Here is a 14,606-nt window from a genome sequence, read left to right on the forward strand (position 1 = left end):
CAGTGTAAACAACATTAAGCAAAAGGTCTGAACGCGTAAAAGTGGTAAAACTGGGTGATACGTCATGATCTCCTGAGCAAACAAAGATGAATCATCCCTGTAGTACGCTTTCGCAATGACTTGGAATGCAATGTGTGAAGAAAAGTGTATCCACAGCTCAACAAGGGGAATTTAAAGATGTGAAAAAGTTAAGAAAATTCGGTGACACTTCATTTGGAAAGGTATGCATAAGACTGACATGACATTATCCTAACTATGACATGACCCGTCAGTAAGTGTCATTCGGTCAATTATGTCATCATTAATGCAATAAATGAAGAGCATACGCACTTCTACATACACCACTACACCACTGGACATCCCAAATCGCGGGTGGACATTTTCCGTGGACCTTGCACTCTGTCTGGTTGCCCTGCAGCTTTTTTTTTTCCTGGAGAGAACACAATCTTACCCTACTCTCCCCTATTGTTTCCAGTCTTTATGCTCGGCTACGACAGCTGGCAACAACCTTAACCTACTGTACATGAAACCAAAAAGGGATCAAACAATTTCAACTTTATATTAAAGGTGATATAACTGACACTTAATGACAACATTCATAAATGTTCATGTGAATAACAGGTGTCATGTCAGAGGTATGACATTTTTGTGTCAGTCTTAGCACACCCTTTTGAGTAAAGTGATACCAAAACATCAAACTAATGCATAATTATCTTTAATAATAACACTACAGTCCAGTTATAGCAATGAAGTCTGTCATATTAACACTTGTCCATGCTTTGCAATTTTACGATAATGTAGGATACTACGATACAATACGGACCTATACCATACAATATGATATGAAAAACTATGATATATGATACGGTATGATAAGTTACAATATGATATGATGAGGTGTGATATGATATCATATGATTCAATAGGATTTAATTTGATACACTTTGATACGATACACTATGATACGATATAATATGATAGCTTAAGCTACAATAGCATATGATATGATACAATACAGTATGATGCGTTATGATAAGATACTGTATAATACAATATGGTACAATATGATCTGATACAATGCGATATGATACAATATGATATGATATGATATGATACATTAAGATATGATTTGATACATTATGATGATATGATACGATACAATATGTTTTGATACAAAACAATACAATATCGTACGATATGATCCAATACGATACGATATATGATACGATACCTTATGATATGATACGATAGGATATGATATGATACCATATCACACCTGTAAGTTATAACACATAGGCTAAAATACAATATGATATGATGAGCTATGATATGATATGATTGCATAACCTTTATAAGATTCAATAAGATACAATACCATACAATATGAGACAATACAATATGATCTGATTACCTACAATACGAGACAATACAATACAACATAAGTTACAGTATGATACAATACGATTAGAGACTATGAAATACGATATGATAACCTACTTTTAATACCACACACTATGACATGAGACAATACAATAAAATATGATAACCTAGGATACAATAAGATATGATCTCATACAATACAATACGATACGATACGAGATGGTAAGAAACCATACCATACCATATGTTTTATTGTCCCCATTGGAAATTAGGTGTAATGCAATATGTGTAGATTTGCCTTATTATTATGTTTCACAGCTTTTATGTTTGATAAACACACGAACGATACTTAAAGCACAACTTTTAATTTCTGCCTGCAGCAAAGTTTGCAGCAGGTATTTTCTACAGAATGACAGCAGGTTTGTGTAGGTTGTTTTACTCATAAAAATTAGAGTGCTCTTGCAGATCTGCAGCTCATGCCTACCTGTGCTGAGAAGCAGAAGGACCTTCATGGAGAGGAACTCGTCGTAGGTTAGCTGCAGTCGGACAAACTCCTGGCTCACCTGCCTCATGCCCAGACACAGGTCGTACATGGCCGACTGCTGCATGCGCTCCCTGAGGACAGATGGAGGAGAGATAGAAGGGACATTTTTAACTCTGTTTGCTAAAGCCATCCTTTGTGCTATCTCATCTTTCTACTTGTTTGTTCATTCTTTTACCTACCCATTCTGGTTTTGTATCATAGCTGAGTCACTCATTCATTTTCTAACTCTGTTCCTATCACATAAGTTCAGTCCAGTGAAACTATATTTCCACACAGTGCAGAGAGCATCCTGCTAGTCTGGGCTGAGAGCAGAATACCAAATCCCCCCAGATTGCAGAGCGCTGCATACAGTATCACTGCACAGATGCACCACTATAGCAGACTAGACCTCATATCTAACCCCTAGTCAACTCACAAACATCCTCACAGAGGACTCCAGCACACTTATGTTGACAGAAATGACACAAAAATGAACACGTCCCCTAATCAGACATGTACATGATTATTCTTCATGTTTTTGTGCATGTATGAGTCAAAAAATAAACTGTTCTGCATATTTGCTAATCATGCATGCTTGCAGTGCAAATCATTCTCCCTGCCATTTTCTTTCACACACATTTTATCTCCGAAATAATCTGTTACATCACACAGTTCTCAAAAACAGGAAAGAAACATTAGAGAGGATCAAGCATGAGCCAATCAGAAATGTGTTCTGCAGATGCCGCAAATTCATGGGAATCTCAGACTTTAGACGGCAATTCTCTTTGCTATAAATCGCCATCACATCGAGACTACAGTAATTAAATGCAAGCACTGTGGCCTGACATGAAAGAGGCTGGAGCTTTACCCACAATACAGTGGAACCGCATCATTACACAGGCAGTGAAGGAGGAGATCTCACTGATAACAGCAAGTACTGGGATGGGGGGAAGAAATTGGAAACAAGTGCATAATGTTTCTTTAAAAGCAAAAGACAGAATGATACTTTACAGTATTTACCACACGGCTGTGTCTGTCGGCCTAAATAACTGATAAAGTGTGACAGTGTCTGGGAGAGGAGCAGACCTGTCTCCTCCTCTGAGCAGCAGCGTGTATGTGAGCAGTTTTGCAAAGTGCAGCATAACATCATTTGAAACAACTTTGGACTGGAGTTTCTAAAGTCTCCACACGTTTTCTCTCCCTCTCCCTCCACTCTCGCGCTCTCTTCCTGAAATCAATTTTTGCTGAATCACTGCCCAAAATGAGCTGCTGGTTTTGGGGAGGAAGGATTGAAAAAAAAAATGGCAGCCTGGCATGCCTCTCCTTCTCCCTCTCTTTCTCATCTCTCTGTCTCCCTTTCACTCTGTTTCTCCTTCTGTCTATCCCTCTCTCTGTTTCTAGGCTAAAATATTCAAGATGAACTGAGGCCAAAGGAAAGTTCAGGTTCACCTTTTGGATGGAAGAAGCCAACAAATTTGTTCTTGTTCATAAAATATATGTCCAGAGCACAACTTAATGTTTCAGAAATGCTCCTATTCAGTCTTTAGGCGTCGGCGTGGGTGGGCCAGAGTATGTGTTTGAGTGACAGCTGAGCTGGCACAAGAACAGTGACACAATTTGAATCATCTGGAACCAGTTACAGCAATTTACAAACCAAGGACAGACAGCATTTTGTAACATATTGACAAATAAAGACCAGACAACACAGCATCTGAACTGACTGACATTTGCAGGTCAAAATCGTCAAGTTTAATGTAATACAGCTGACAAGCTAAGGATTCATTTGGTATTAAAACTGACATTCAAAGTGCAATGCCCAATGTTTTCTGCTGTCTCTGTGGCTGGAGCAGCCTAGCAGAGGATCTAAGAGGAGCTGAGAATATTGACATTTTAAACACAATTTTAAAATGTATTTATTTAGCCTGGCTTTTATGTACCACTCTGTGATTTCCAATCTATCATAATTACAGTTCATTTCAAGCCCATTATGGTATTCTGCTTTTAAATTGACTATATATTACTGTTCAGCCCATTTTTGTGAATGTAATATCCACAAAACACTAGAAGCTTTGAAGAAGTATCCACACTGACTCAGGGTTGAACTGATAACATTTTGTAGGTCTCAAGTCCAAGCCAGCAGCATCTCATGTTCATTGATTTTGAACACAACATATACATATATATATATATATATATATATATATATATATATATATGTGTATATATATATATATATATATATATATATATATATATATATATTTATATAAAGCTTTCAGGGTATTTCCTCAAACTTTACACACATCTACTCTGACTCAGGGATTAACTGAGTAGATTTTGGAGGTCAAAAATAAACTGGCAAGATCATCAAGTCTCATGTTTATACCCAGCTTGTTAAAGGCATTTTATTAATAAGGTGTTGCTGGGGTCTTTGTCAGAGTTTGCACAAACATCCACTCTGACCCGCAGTCAGACTGATCATATTTGGAAGTAAAATGTTAAAAGATCATTGGGCCTCATTATCCTCTTTATCCTTTGCTTGTGAACTTGATCTTGCAAGAATGCTTTGAGGAGTTTTAAATTAACTTTCACACAAATGTCCACTCTGACTCAGGAATGATTAGATTAGATTTTGGGGGTCAGGAGTAAAGTGGTAAGGTCAATGGACCTCATATATATCACAAGATAGCTGTAACAAATTTTCCATAACTTTGCTCGTGTCCACTCTGACTCAGGGATGAACAAGTGACATTTTCAAGGCCAAACGTTAAAGGTCACTGGGCCTCATCTTTATCCTTGCATGTGAATGCAATATTGCAAGAATGCTGTGAGAGGTTTTAAATACATCTTGCACAAATGTCCACTCTGATACATGGTTGAACTCTCTAAATGTCAACTCTGGTACATGGTTGAACTCTCTAAATGTCCACTCTGATACATGGTTGAACTCTCTAAATGTCAACTCTGACACGTGGTTGAATTCTCTAAAAGTCCACTCTGACACATAGTTGAACTCTCTTAATGTCAACTCTGACACATGGTTGAACTCTCTAAATGTCCACTCTGATAACGTGGTTGAACTCTCTTAATGTCCACTCTGACACATGGTTGAACTCTCTTAATGTCCACTCTTACACATGGTTGAACTCTCTTAATGTCCACTCTTACACATGGTTGAACTCTCTTAAAGTCCACTCTTACACATGGTTGAACTCTCCAAATGTCCACGCTGACACAGGGTTGAACTCTCTTAATGTCCACTCTTACACAGGGTTGAACTCTCTTAATGTCCATGCTGGTACATGGTTGAATTCTCTTAATGTCCCCTCTTACACATGGTTGAACTCTCTTAATGTCCACTCTTACACAGGTTTGAACTCTCTTAATGTCCACTCTGACACATGGTTAGAATCTCCAACTATCTAATTTGGCTAAGGGATACATTGATTAAATTTTGGAGATCAAAATCTATGTTCTAGTTCACGTGGCATAAACTTAAGTTTTGCACTGGGCATTATGTTTATCATTTTTGAACATAATATCTATAGATATCTTTTGAGGGGCACTACACTCTGACACATTTCTAATTTTCTTAGATTTTGGAGGTGAAATGTATCACATGAATAACTGAGGGATTTCCAATAACTTTGCAAGAATGTCTACACTCACTCAGGGATGGACAGATGACATTTTCGAGGTCAAAAGTAAACTGGAAAGGTCATTGAGCCTCATGTTGATCCCTGGCTTGTGAATGAGATATTGCAATAATGCTTTGAGGGACTTCAAATAAACTTTGCACAAATGTCCGCTCTGACACATGGTTTAAGTCTCCGAATGTCTACCCAGACTCAGTGATTTACCAATGACATTATGGAGGTCAAGAGTAAAGATCAAGCTCATTGGACCTACACTTCATGTCTTTCTTGTTAAATGATATTTAAAGAACACTTTGAGGAGTTTTCTTAAATTTGTGCACAAATTTTAACTCTGATTCAGTGGTGAACTAATATAATTTTATTTAAATCAAAAGATCAAGGTCGCTGGACCTCATGTTCATCACTTATTTGTGAACATGATGTTTCAAAAAAAAATTGGGGGCATTACTCCGGATTTGCACAAATGTCCACTCTGACACATGGTTGAACTAATCAAATGTTGGCGGTGAATTGTAAAGGTCATTATGACTCATGATGATTCCCTGCGTGAATGTGATAATGCAAGAATGCTTTTCTATAAACTTTGCACAGATGTCCACTCTGACTCAGGGATGATTTGATAAGATTATGGGGTTGCTGGACTCTTCATCCTTTTTTGTGATTGTTTAATATCAAGAACAATTTGAGTCTTTTTTTTTTTTCAAATTCTGCTAAAATATCCACTCTGACCAAGGCTTGATTTTATCAGATTTTGGAGGTCAAAAATAAAATAAATAAATAAAAACATGTGGAATCTGTTCATTCCTTGCTTGGGAACATAATATCTTAAGCACAGTATAAGGAATTTTCTACAAACTTTGCAAAATGTCCACCTTAGCTTTGGTATCAGCTGATTAGATAGAACCCATGACCGAGGTCAGTGGGCCTCATGTTTATTCCTACATAAGGTGTCCAAAAGACAAACCAACTCCTTCACTGTCCATCCACTGTATGTATTTCATCAACATTTTATTTTGTTTTCAATTTTGCTTTATTTTCTTTCCACTTAGTATTTCTATCATCTATCTTTAATTTTTAAGCTCAGAGAGCGATATGGTGTTCACAAAATACTATGAATGATTGCCTTAAATGTAAAAAAGAGATAAATACAAAATAAAGTTTTATGAAAAAAGTAACAAACTAGCCCACACTACATTAAGGAAAATTGTTTTGTTTACCCCTTGCAGGCATTTACTTTGCTTTATAGAGTAAATGATAGAGATTATTCAGGCTAACTCTGCCTTGAATCTGAAATGCACTTTTGTTTTTCAGAGCTCCTTCTCAGTCACTTACAGATTCTGCTCTAATAGTAGAGAGAGTGGACACTTTGTTCGATAAATGCCTGATGCCCTGAGACAAAAAGAACTACTTGCTCTGGAAGAAAGTGAACACTGCCAGAACTCTAGAGGACTGATAGGACTCAGTAAAGTCTAAAACCAAATGATACCTAAACACCACTGTACTTTAACAGGCAAGCAGCACATTTACCTGATAAAACATATGAGAAAAGGCAAAGCCAAGATGACAGTGACGTTGAGGCTGCCTTTACAGAGCAAGCATGTGATCAGAATCCAGGTCACCACCATCTCCAGCCTGACTACATCTCATTCGCTCTGTCAGGATGAATACCAGCTACATCTGTCATTGAATGCATCAAATGCAGCAGCAGGATACTGAGCACTATCTCAGTTTCTCTTTAAGAAGGACGTTTGTTTGGTGTGAAATTTAAGTAAAATGCAGTGTTTTCACTTGAATATTTTTATCATACATAAATCACAAGTAAGACCAAATTAGATTTATTTAAAACATAATTCTTAATGAACTATCATTTTAGTAAACTGATAAAACAGAATTTGAGGATCCTTGGTGTGATTAAACGACGACAACTGTGCTCACTTCACTGTGACGTAGCTCCGGCTCACAGAGTCTGTGTTGCACAATGACATTTGCGTCTCTGCTTTCGCTTATTATTTTTTCTATTCATCAGGAACAAACTGACCTACTGACACTGACTTACACAAGCTATTAAACCTGTCCCTGATTGAACCTGCTCCTCTGCAGCACCGTGCCAACAGAGGTTGCAATTTAACGTTCAATTCATCACCTGCCATGCTCAGCACTTCAAACTGGAAAGCCGACACACACATCTTTTCCTCTCCCTCTTGTTCAGACATATTAACACAGATGAAATGGGCCATTGACTTCTGAGTCAAACCTTGATTGTCTGTGCCTGAAGCAATTAAAGAACATTAAAAAAAGTATTTCCTTGTGAAGTGGCAAAAATCTGGTGCAACATTATGACCCTATGATAAGTTCACTTTCAACTGAGAATGACTTTAGTGCCATAAAAACTCAATTTGGTAGTATGAATAAATAAATAAAATTCAGGTATGTTAATGGAATCCTTAAAATAGAACAGCAGGAGAGTACGCTCTTAGTCTCCAAATTCTGCTCACAAAATTGATGTTTATGCATAAATTTGCATGTGATGAGCCACTGAAAATAGCAGATGCTACAAGACACTAATAGTCAAAGCCTGACTGTTCAACCAATTATTGTATCCTCTAATTATATACTCTGAAAAACAAATTATTCTCACTCACATTTGTAGTAGATTATGTTTGTGTGTTGGGAATCCCACAGGACATCACACAACATCAAATGTATTTTAGAACTGTATTTGCATTCACAGAAAGGCTTTAGGGGGCTGCAAGGTGCTGGAGTGGTTTGTGTTTTATCTCACAGACAGAAGGGTGCTGGTTCAAATCAGTGTTTACTTTGAAAGCTACTTTAGATTAAGTATTTTGCATGTCAGCATTAGTTATATTTTTGTTTCTTTAAACAAACTTACTCAGCTAAACTATAAAATTAATATTGAACACAAAAATGTGCAAAATTATTAAAAATAAAAAACTAAAATATCACATTAACGTAAGTATTCTGACCCTATGCAACAACACTTGAAATCTAGCTCAGGCTCCTCCCATTTCTCTGGATCTTTGCTGAGACACACCTTGATTGAAGTCCAACTGTGGTAAAATTAAATCAATTGGGCATGATTTGGAAGGGCTCACACCTCTCTAAAGAAGGTCTCCCTGCTGACAATGCATATCAGGGCAAAAACCATGAGGTCAAAGGAACCGCCTGCACAGCTCAGAGACAGGATTGTTGCAAGGCACAGATCTGGGGGAGGCTACAAAAATGTCTGCACTGAAGGTTTACAAGATTTACAAATGGAAGAAGTCCGGCACAACCAAGAGCTGGTCACCTCGCCAAACTAACCAATCAGGGGAGAAGGGCTTTAGTGAGAGTGGTGACCAAGAACCCTGTGTGGAAATGGGACAAATTTCCAGAAGGACAAACATCACTGCAACTCTCCACCCATCTGTGCCTTATGGCGGAGTGGCTAAATGGAAGCCTCTCTTCAGTGTTTGCTACATTATTTCTTTGTTGTATCAATGCTTCTTGGCAATACATCTTATACTGTTGGAGAGCCTGTTTATTTCCCTGTAAGGACAATGCATTTGTAGGATGAGCAGCAGAGCTGAGTATGTGGGTTGTGCCCATGACAAACTTGCCAAACCTTCTCACATAATGATCATTTGCCTGGAGCACAGTGCTCCAGGCAGATTTTATTGTAAGAAGAACAATTTTGATTTTGGTTTAATTTTATCAAATTTTTATCCTTTAATTTTATCCTTTAATTTTTATCCTATCCATATATGCATGACATGCTGTGCTTTGCATTGGTGGTTATTTGCGTAGCACAATGCTCTTGCTTTTACAGTTACTATAACGTAACGTGTTGTAAAGATAATGTGAGGTGTGAAGATGATGCAATGATGTTGAAGGTACTAGTTCTGCTTCTTTTATGGCAACTGGAGCATTATACTGATGTAGCTGAGCAGTGTCATAATGAAAGGTTAAAAAAAAGAAGGGACTGTATGGGCCGTACTATGCACATCTCCGAGATTATGCGCTGGCTGCAGGACTCATTGGTCTAAGACAGCAGTCAGTTTGTGGCTGCAGAGGACTTTATAAACTTCATCATTCAACCCTGATATTTCTTTGTAAGATAACTTGGTTAATTACCAGGATAACTGATAAAAACACTCGATTAAAAAAAGAAAGAATTACTGCAGCCCTAAGTGGTAGACGGTGGTTGGATCGATGTGAAACTTTAAAAACAGGCTATAGTATCTGCTCACATAAATTCTGAGTGTTGAAAAAATATGCTAAATATGTGTTTTAGTGCTAAATGTTAGGCCCAGTAGACTCCATCAGCATCAGTGGTATGAGTGGACTGTGCTGCAGATACTAAAGAGTAGACCTACTCATTGAAGATGAGGTCAGGGGCGAAGTAGAGCATCTGTCCATTGGTGTGTTTGTAGGAGCGCCAGCTGAGGCAGAAGGAGGATAGACACATCCATGAGTACTGGATCAGGGTTATTTGGTCCTCAATGGGCAAGCCCCGGAAACCTAACAGACAGGAACACAGACAGGAGAAACAGATGTAGTGTAAAAGTGGCAGGCATTGATAAAACATTTGAGCACCAACTTTGGAGGTGTGTGAACCTGCGTGTGTTTGCTTCAGTGTGCTTTTCTCTGCCAATATTTGTGTAGGCATGATAACCACTGAGAGGTATTCACCCATTCTTGTTTAATGCAAATCCCACAGGGCCTGTTATTGCGCCAGCTATTGGCGTGTTGTCTACTGAGCTCCAAAAATAGAACTGAATAGGATATTTGCCAAAATTTCAATCAAACTCTGGCAATAACCTCCTCCCCATGCAAAACAGAGGCCAACTGAGGACACACAAGTGACTTAACAGGGCTTAGGCACATGCAGAATGCATGAATTAAGGGAGAAATGTGAAACAGGTATACTGAATGATGTTTACTGATAATAAGATAAGAGCACACAAGGCTGGCTGATGATTAAAATGTGAACTCAGGAGAGTTTGATGTCTTTGTTTGATGTCATCAGGTAATATCAGAGGTAAACACACATCAATTGAGGGTTGTTAATAAGGTAACAAATGAGTCAGCCTTTCATGAGAGAATACAGTTGGTACTGACAATTTCATCCCTCCACATCCAAACAGAATCTGAATGCATGCAGTGGCATATCTGAAAGTCGAAGGTACTCATTTTGACCCTTCTGTCTGGCTCCCCTTCTATTTATACGTCCGGATATGGCAAGCAGACACCGTGGAGGTATCAAATATTTGCAATACAGCAAATTAAACAGCCTCAAAGAGCTACCTGTGAGGCATCTTTCAAAACGTCTCCTCCTGACAGGCATTTAAGGAGTACTTGTTTATCCCTTTTCAAACATTTTATTCCTTCCTGTGCTGTGGTTTAGAGGTAAAATATTAATGAGATAGACATTAGATCTTGTGTTCAACTCAACATCTTGCGACCATGATGTAAATGAGTTCTGTTTGGGAGTCTTAATCTTGATTCTGTGTAATGGTAAAATAGGATTCCCGGCTTAATCCTGTTGAAGCTTTACAGGATAAATTTCCTGACCTAATATTTCAGATGAAAAATTGCATACCCCTGATTAATCAAGCAGTGTTGTTTTCTTCAAATATAGAGATCAAAAGTGAAGATGATGGCATGTTGTCTTCATTAGAGCTAGTCTAAGATTACAGTACAGACCCTAACCTGCCTGATTAACAGGAGATTTTTGTATTCTATCACTTTTGTACTCCCATAAATAAAATCAACAGCATTTATTTGCATGCTTACAAGATATGAATGTTTAAAAATGGGAACATATGCAGGTACATGTAAAAGACTTTTTGAATTGAAAATATACAATTAATCAGATGTCTATTTAAACCTATTAAGCTTGTGCTGCCCCTTTTTATGGACTTAAAACTCCGGAGGGGGGCTTGTAGATCCTGCTGTACATGTAAAAATTAAGTTTTTTTCTGGTATACAGTAAGTAAATTCAGCAGCCAGGGAGCTCTCAACCAAAACTATTATAAAACATGACAATAAAGAGCAGGCCCATTTACTATTTGTTTTGAAATAATTGGCCTCTGCTAGCTGCTTTTTGCAGCCCTCCACCCCAGCTCCTCCGTTATGCCACATCAAATTAATCAATGTCATTCTGTTGTCATTGATGCCTCATCTGCTCTTGACAAAGTGATCCTGACTGAGATACATCAGGTGTAGTGCTGCCATTTATAAACAGCCTTAAATTTAAAATAAGAAGTAAGCCGAAGACATGGGTGCACCCAGCAGCGCATCTGGTCTCTACTCGATCTGGAAACGCCTAGTGAAACCACAAAATTACAGGGGTGGTAGGGGTGGAGTTTTGCAGCTATTATGGCTGTTAGCTGGGACAATTGAACTCACAACTGACAGCAGAGAATAACTACATCTACCACAAGTAAGCATAGCAAAACAGGATTGAAATACAGGAACAGAAGGGCAGCTTCCAGTAGTGGTTCCCACTGTATTAAGCAGTCTTTAACATAACATCCACAGTTTCCATGGCAATGATAAACAAGTCATGCCTGCCTCAGTGGCTCCATCATGACAGCCACTGTAACAAGACATGTCTCATTACAATAATGAAAATAAAGAATTTCTCTGGCTTTTGGTTTTGTACACTGTAAAATCTGATAAGTTAATAGAACTTTAAATATTAGGGAAAATGGTTGCCTAAAAAAACTTTAAGTAACAGTCATTGAAAAATTAAGATCTGTTGACACTTAGCCACTTTAAGTAATATCAACACTTCTTTTTTGTTCTCTTATGTTAGTTAACCTTATTCTTTTTAAGTTTAACTAAACTGTGGAAACTTTCCTACACTTACAAATCCAATTTAATCCAATGTATAACTACATGTTACTGTATGTTTCTGAGCTCCTTATAGGTGGAACAAACCCCCAGAAAACATCAGCTCTGCTGAAAGTCTGAGCTCTTTTAAATCAAGGTTAAAAACACACCTGCTCACTACTGCCTTTGAATAAAACATTTTATTTACCAATTTTCAAATTTTATACTTAATACTTTTATTAGATCTCAACCAAAAAAAACCCAGCATAGGAGTACATTTTTTTAAATTTATATAGAAATTTTATTTTCTAAAAATCTACATTTTGTAGTTTTAGAGATTAATCTTGGCTGCGGAAAAGGTTTTGAAAAAAAGTCTTTTTCTGCAGCATACTGAGGACTTCTTTTATGGAAACTAGCCCATGGCAACACTTTGAGGCATAAAAAATAATAAAGGAATAACCAGCCTTGTTGCTGATGGTCTCTTTGCTTTTGTAGCTAATATAAAGTCATCAGTATTAATTTCACTATGTTTTTATAACCAGTGAAAAACTCCTAGGGGGAGCTTTAAAAGAAATTTGACCATGTCAACTGACACGCATACTGCAACAATGTTCATTCAATATAACCTTTAAAAATGTCATTTAATGCCATTTATTTTTACTAACACATATGTAACATATGGACTTAAAAACTCTCCTAAAAAGCATTTAGGTGCTCTTACGGTCACTAACCTGGAAGTACTTTGGCCCACTTCACCATGCGTACCATCTGCTTTCCGGCCAGGCGGTTGAGGCTAGACAGCAGGTGGTCTGGGGTGTCAGGCTGCGTGTTGTCATAGCCCGAGTACACCTCTTCAGGCTCAATCAGCTCCAACACGCTGCAGATGGAGGGCGGTAAAAAAGGTGTGACCACCCCAGGCCCGTGGGGCACCAGGGCATTGGCAGCGCTGGCGTTCAGCTCCTTCTCTGAGGATAGGTAACCGCCTCCAACGCCACCTGTGGCAGTTTGGCCGTCTTTAGAGCCCTGCAGGTCCTCGCTGACTCCCTTCAGCTTCCCTAACTTCTTGGACTTTCGTGCTGTAGGGAACACAACAGCTCTCATTAACACATTGTTGATGGTGGCATTTCTTACATCCGCAGTCTGAGTTTATAATTGCTATGTGATGCTTACTGGTACTTTAAATTACCTGCATGTAGAGCTTGGTATATGGTTGGTATAGCATGGGTGCAAAAATACATTCATGTGCTAACAATGCTTGCTGTTAACAAATGCCAATTTTAGAACAATGTCATTTTTATTTCTTACAGCAGTGTTCAAGGCATGCTGATTAAATTTCCACAGCACTATCTCCAAGAATCAGCTAGCCTTGTATCTGAAGAAAAGAAAAAGCCCTGGGGATATTTAAACCAATGTAAGGGTGTGAGTCAGATACTGGAAAGTGTCCTTTTCAAAAGAAGTCCTGCTAAACCACAAGCAAATACAAAAATCATGTTCTCTATTCTGTGAAATGTACACAGAAGGAGGTATTTGAAGGATGATAAACAAGTAAATAAATAGAGGCACATAAGTGCTAATATACTGTGCATCCATACAACTCATTAAGTGAAGCCTCTCAGCTTGCTCAGGCGATCAGTACCAGGTGTGCTGCTACACTGAGCCACAACACGCATACACACTGTTCTCTCAGACTCTCAGTTGCCTAACTTAGAACTTTGTTTTAAACTAAACAATATATGACAGTGAGCTTCATTAGAAATACTGGTCTGATTGACCACTACTGAAAAAAGCATTTCATTCACAAACTACATGTCAGCATGTCACCTGTGCCTGACCTTTCTGAATTAGCCAATGCTGCTTTAATAACACATTGTGCTTCAATGAGCTTATCACTACTTAATCTTTTTTCCTCATAAACCAGGGTGACCAAACGTCCCGATTTACCTGGGACAGGCCGGTTTTCAGGCTTTGTGTCCCAAGTCCCAACAAAATCAATAAATGACAATATATCCCGTTTTTGAACAACCCCTGTCCCAACAGGGAATACCAAAACACTGCAACATGAGCCATACCTGCAACACTTTCTCTGTACTTGTCTGCATATATGTACTTCAATGTTGTTGCAAAGACAGCTGCTATTTAACCAATAGAAAAACAGACCTGCGCATAAGTGTCTTTCCTGATTCGTCGGTACAATTGTCAATCAGTCTCAGGGA

The 14,606-nt window shown here is 38.2% G+C and overlaps 1 protein-coding gene across 1 annotated transcript in view; it reads right to left on the reverse strand.

Moving 5' to 3' along the window:
• Positions 1 to 14,606, reverse strand: part of nr3c2 (nuclear receptor subfamily 3, group C, member 2) — a 145,586-nt gene that overhangs the window by 23,685 nt on the left and 107,295 nt on the right. The window contains exons 5-7 of the mRNA XM_041784606.1: positions 13,125 to 13,469; positions 9,933 to 10,077; positions 1,865 to 1,995 (exon numbers count right to left, since the gene is read on the reverse strand). Of these exons, the coding sequence (XP_041640540.1) occupies positions 1,865 to 1,995; positions 9,933 to 10,077; positions 13,125 to 13,469 (621 nt within the window). The remainder of the gene's footprint in view (positions 1 to 1,864; positions 1,996 to 9,932; positions 10,078 to 13,124; positions 13,470 to 14,606) is intronic.

This window comes from Cheilinus undulatus, linkage group 4, assembly GCF_018320785.1.
Source record: "Cheilinus undulatus linkage group 4, ASM1832078v1, whole genome shotgun sequence".
Lineage (NCBI taxonomy): Eukaryota > Metazoa > Chordata > Actinopteri > Labriformes > Labridae > Cheilinus > Cheilinus undulatus.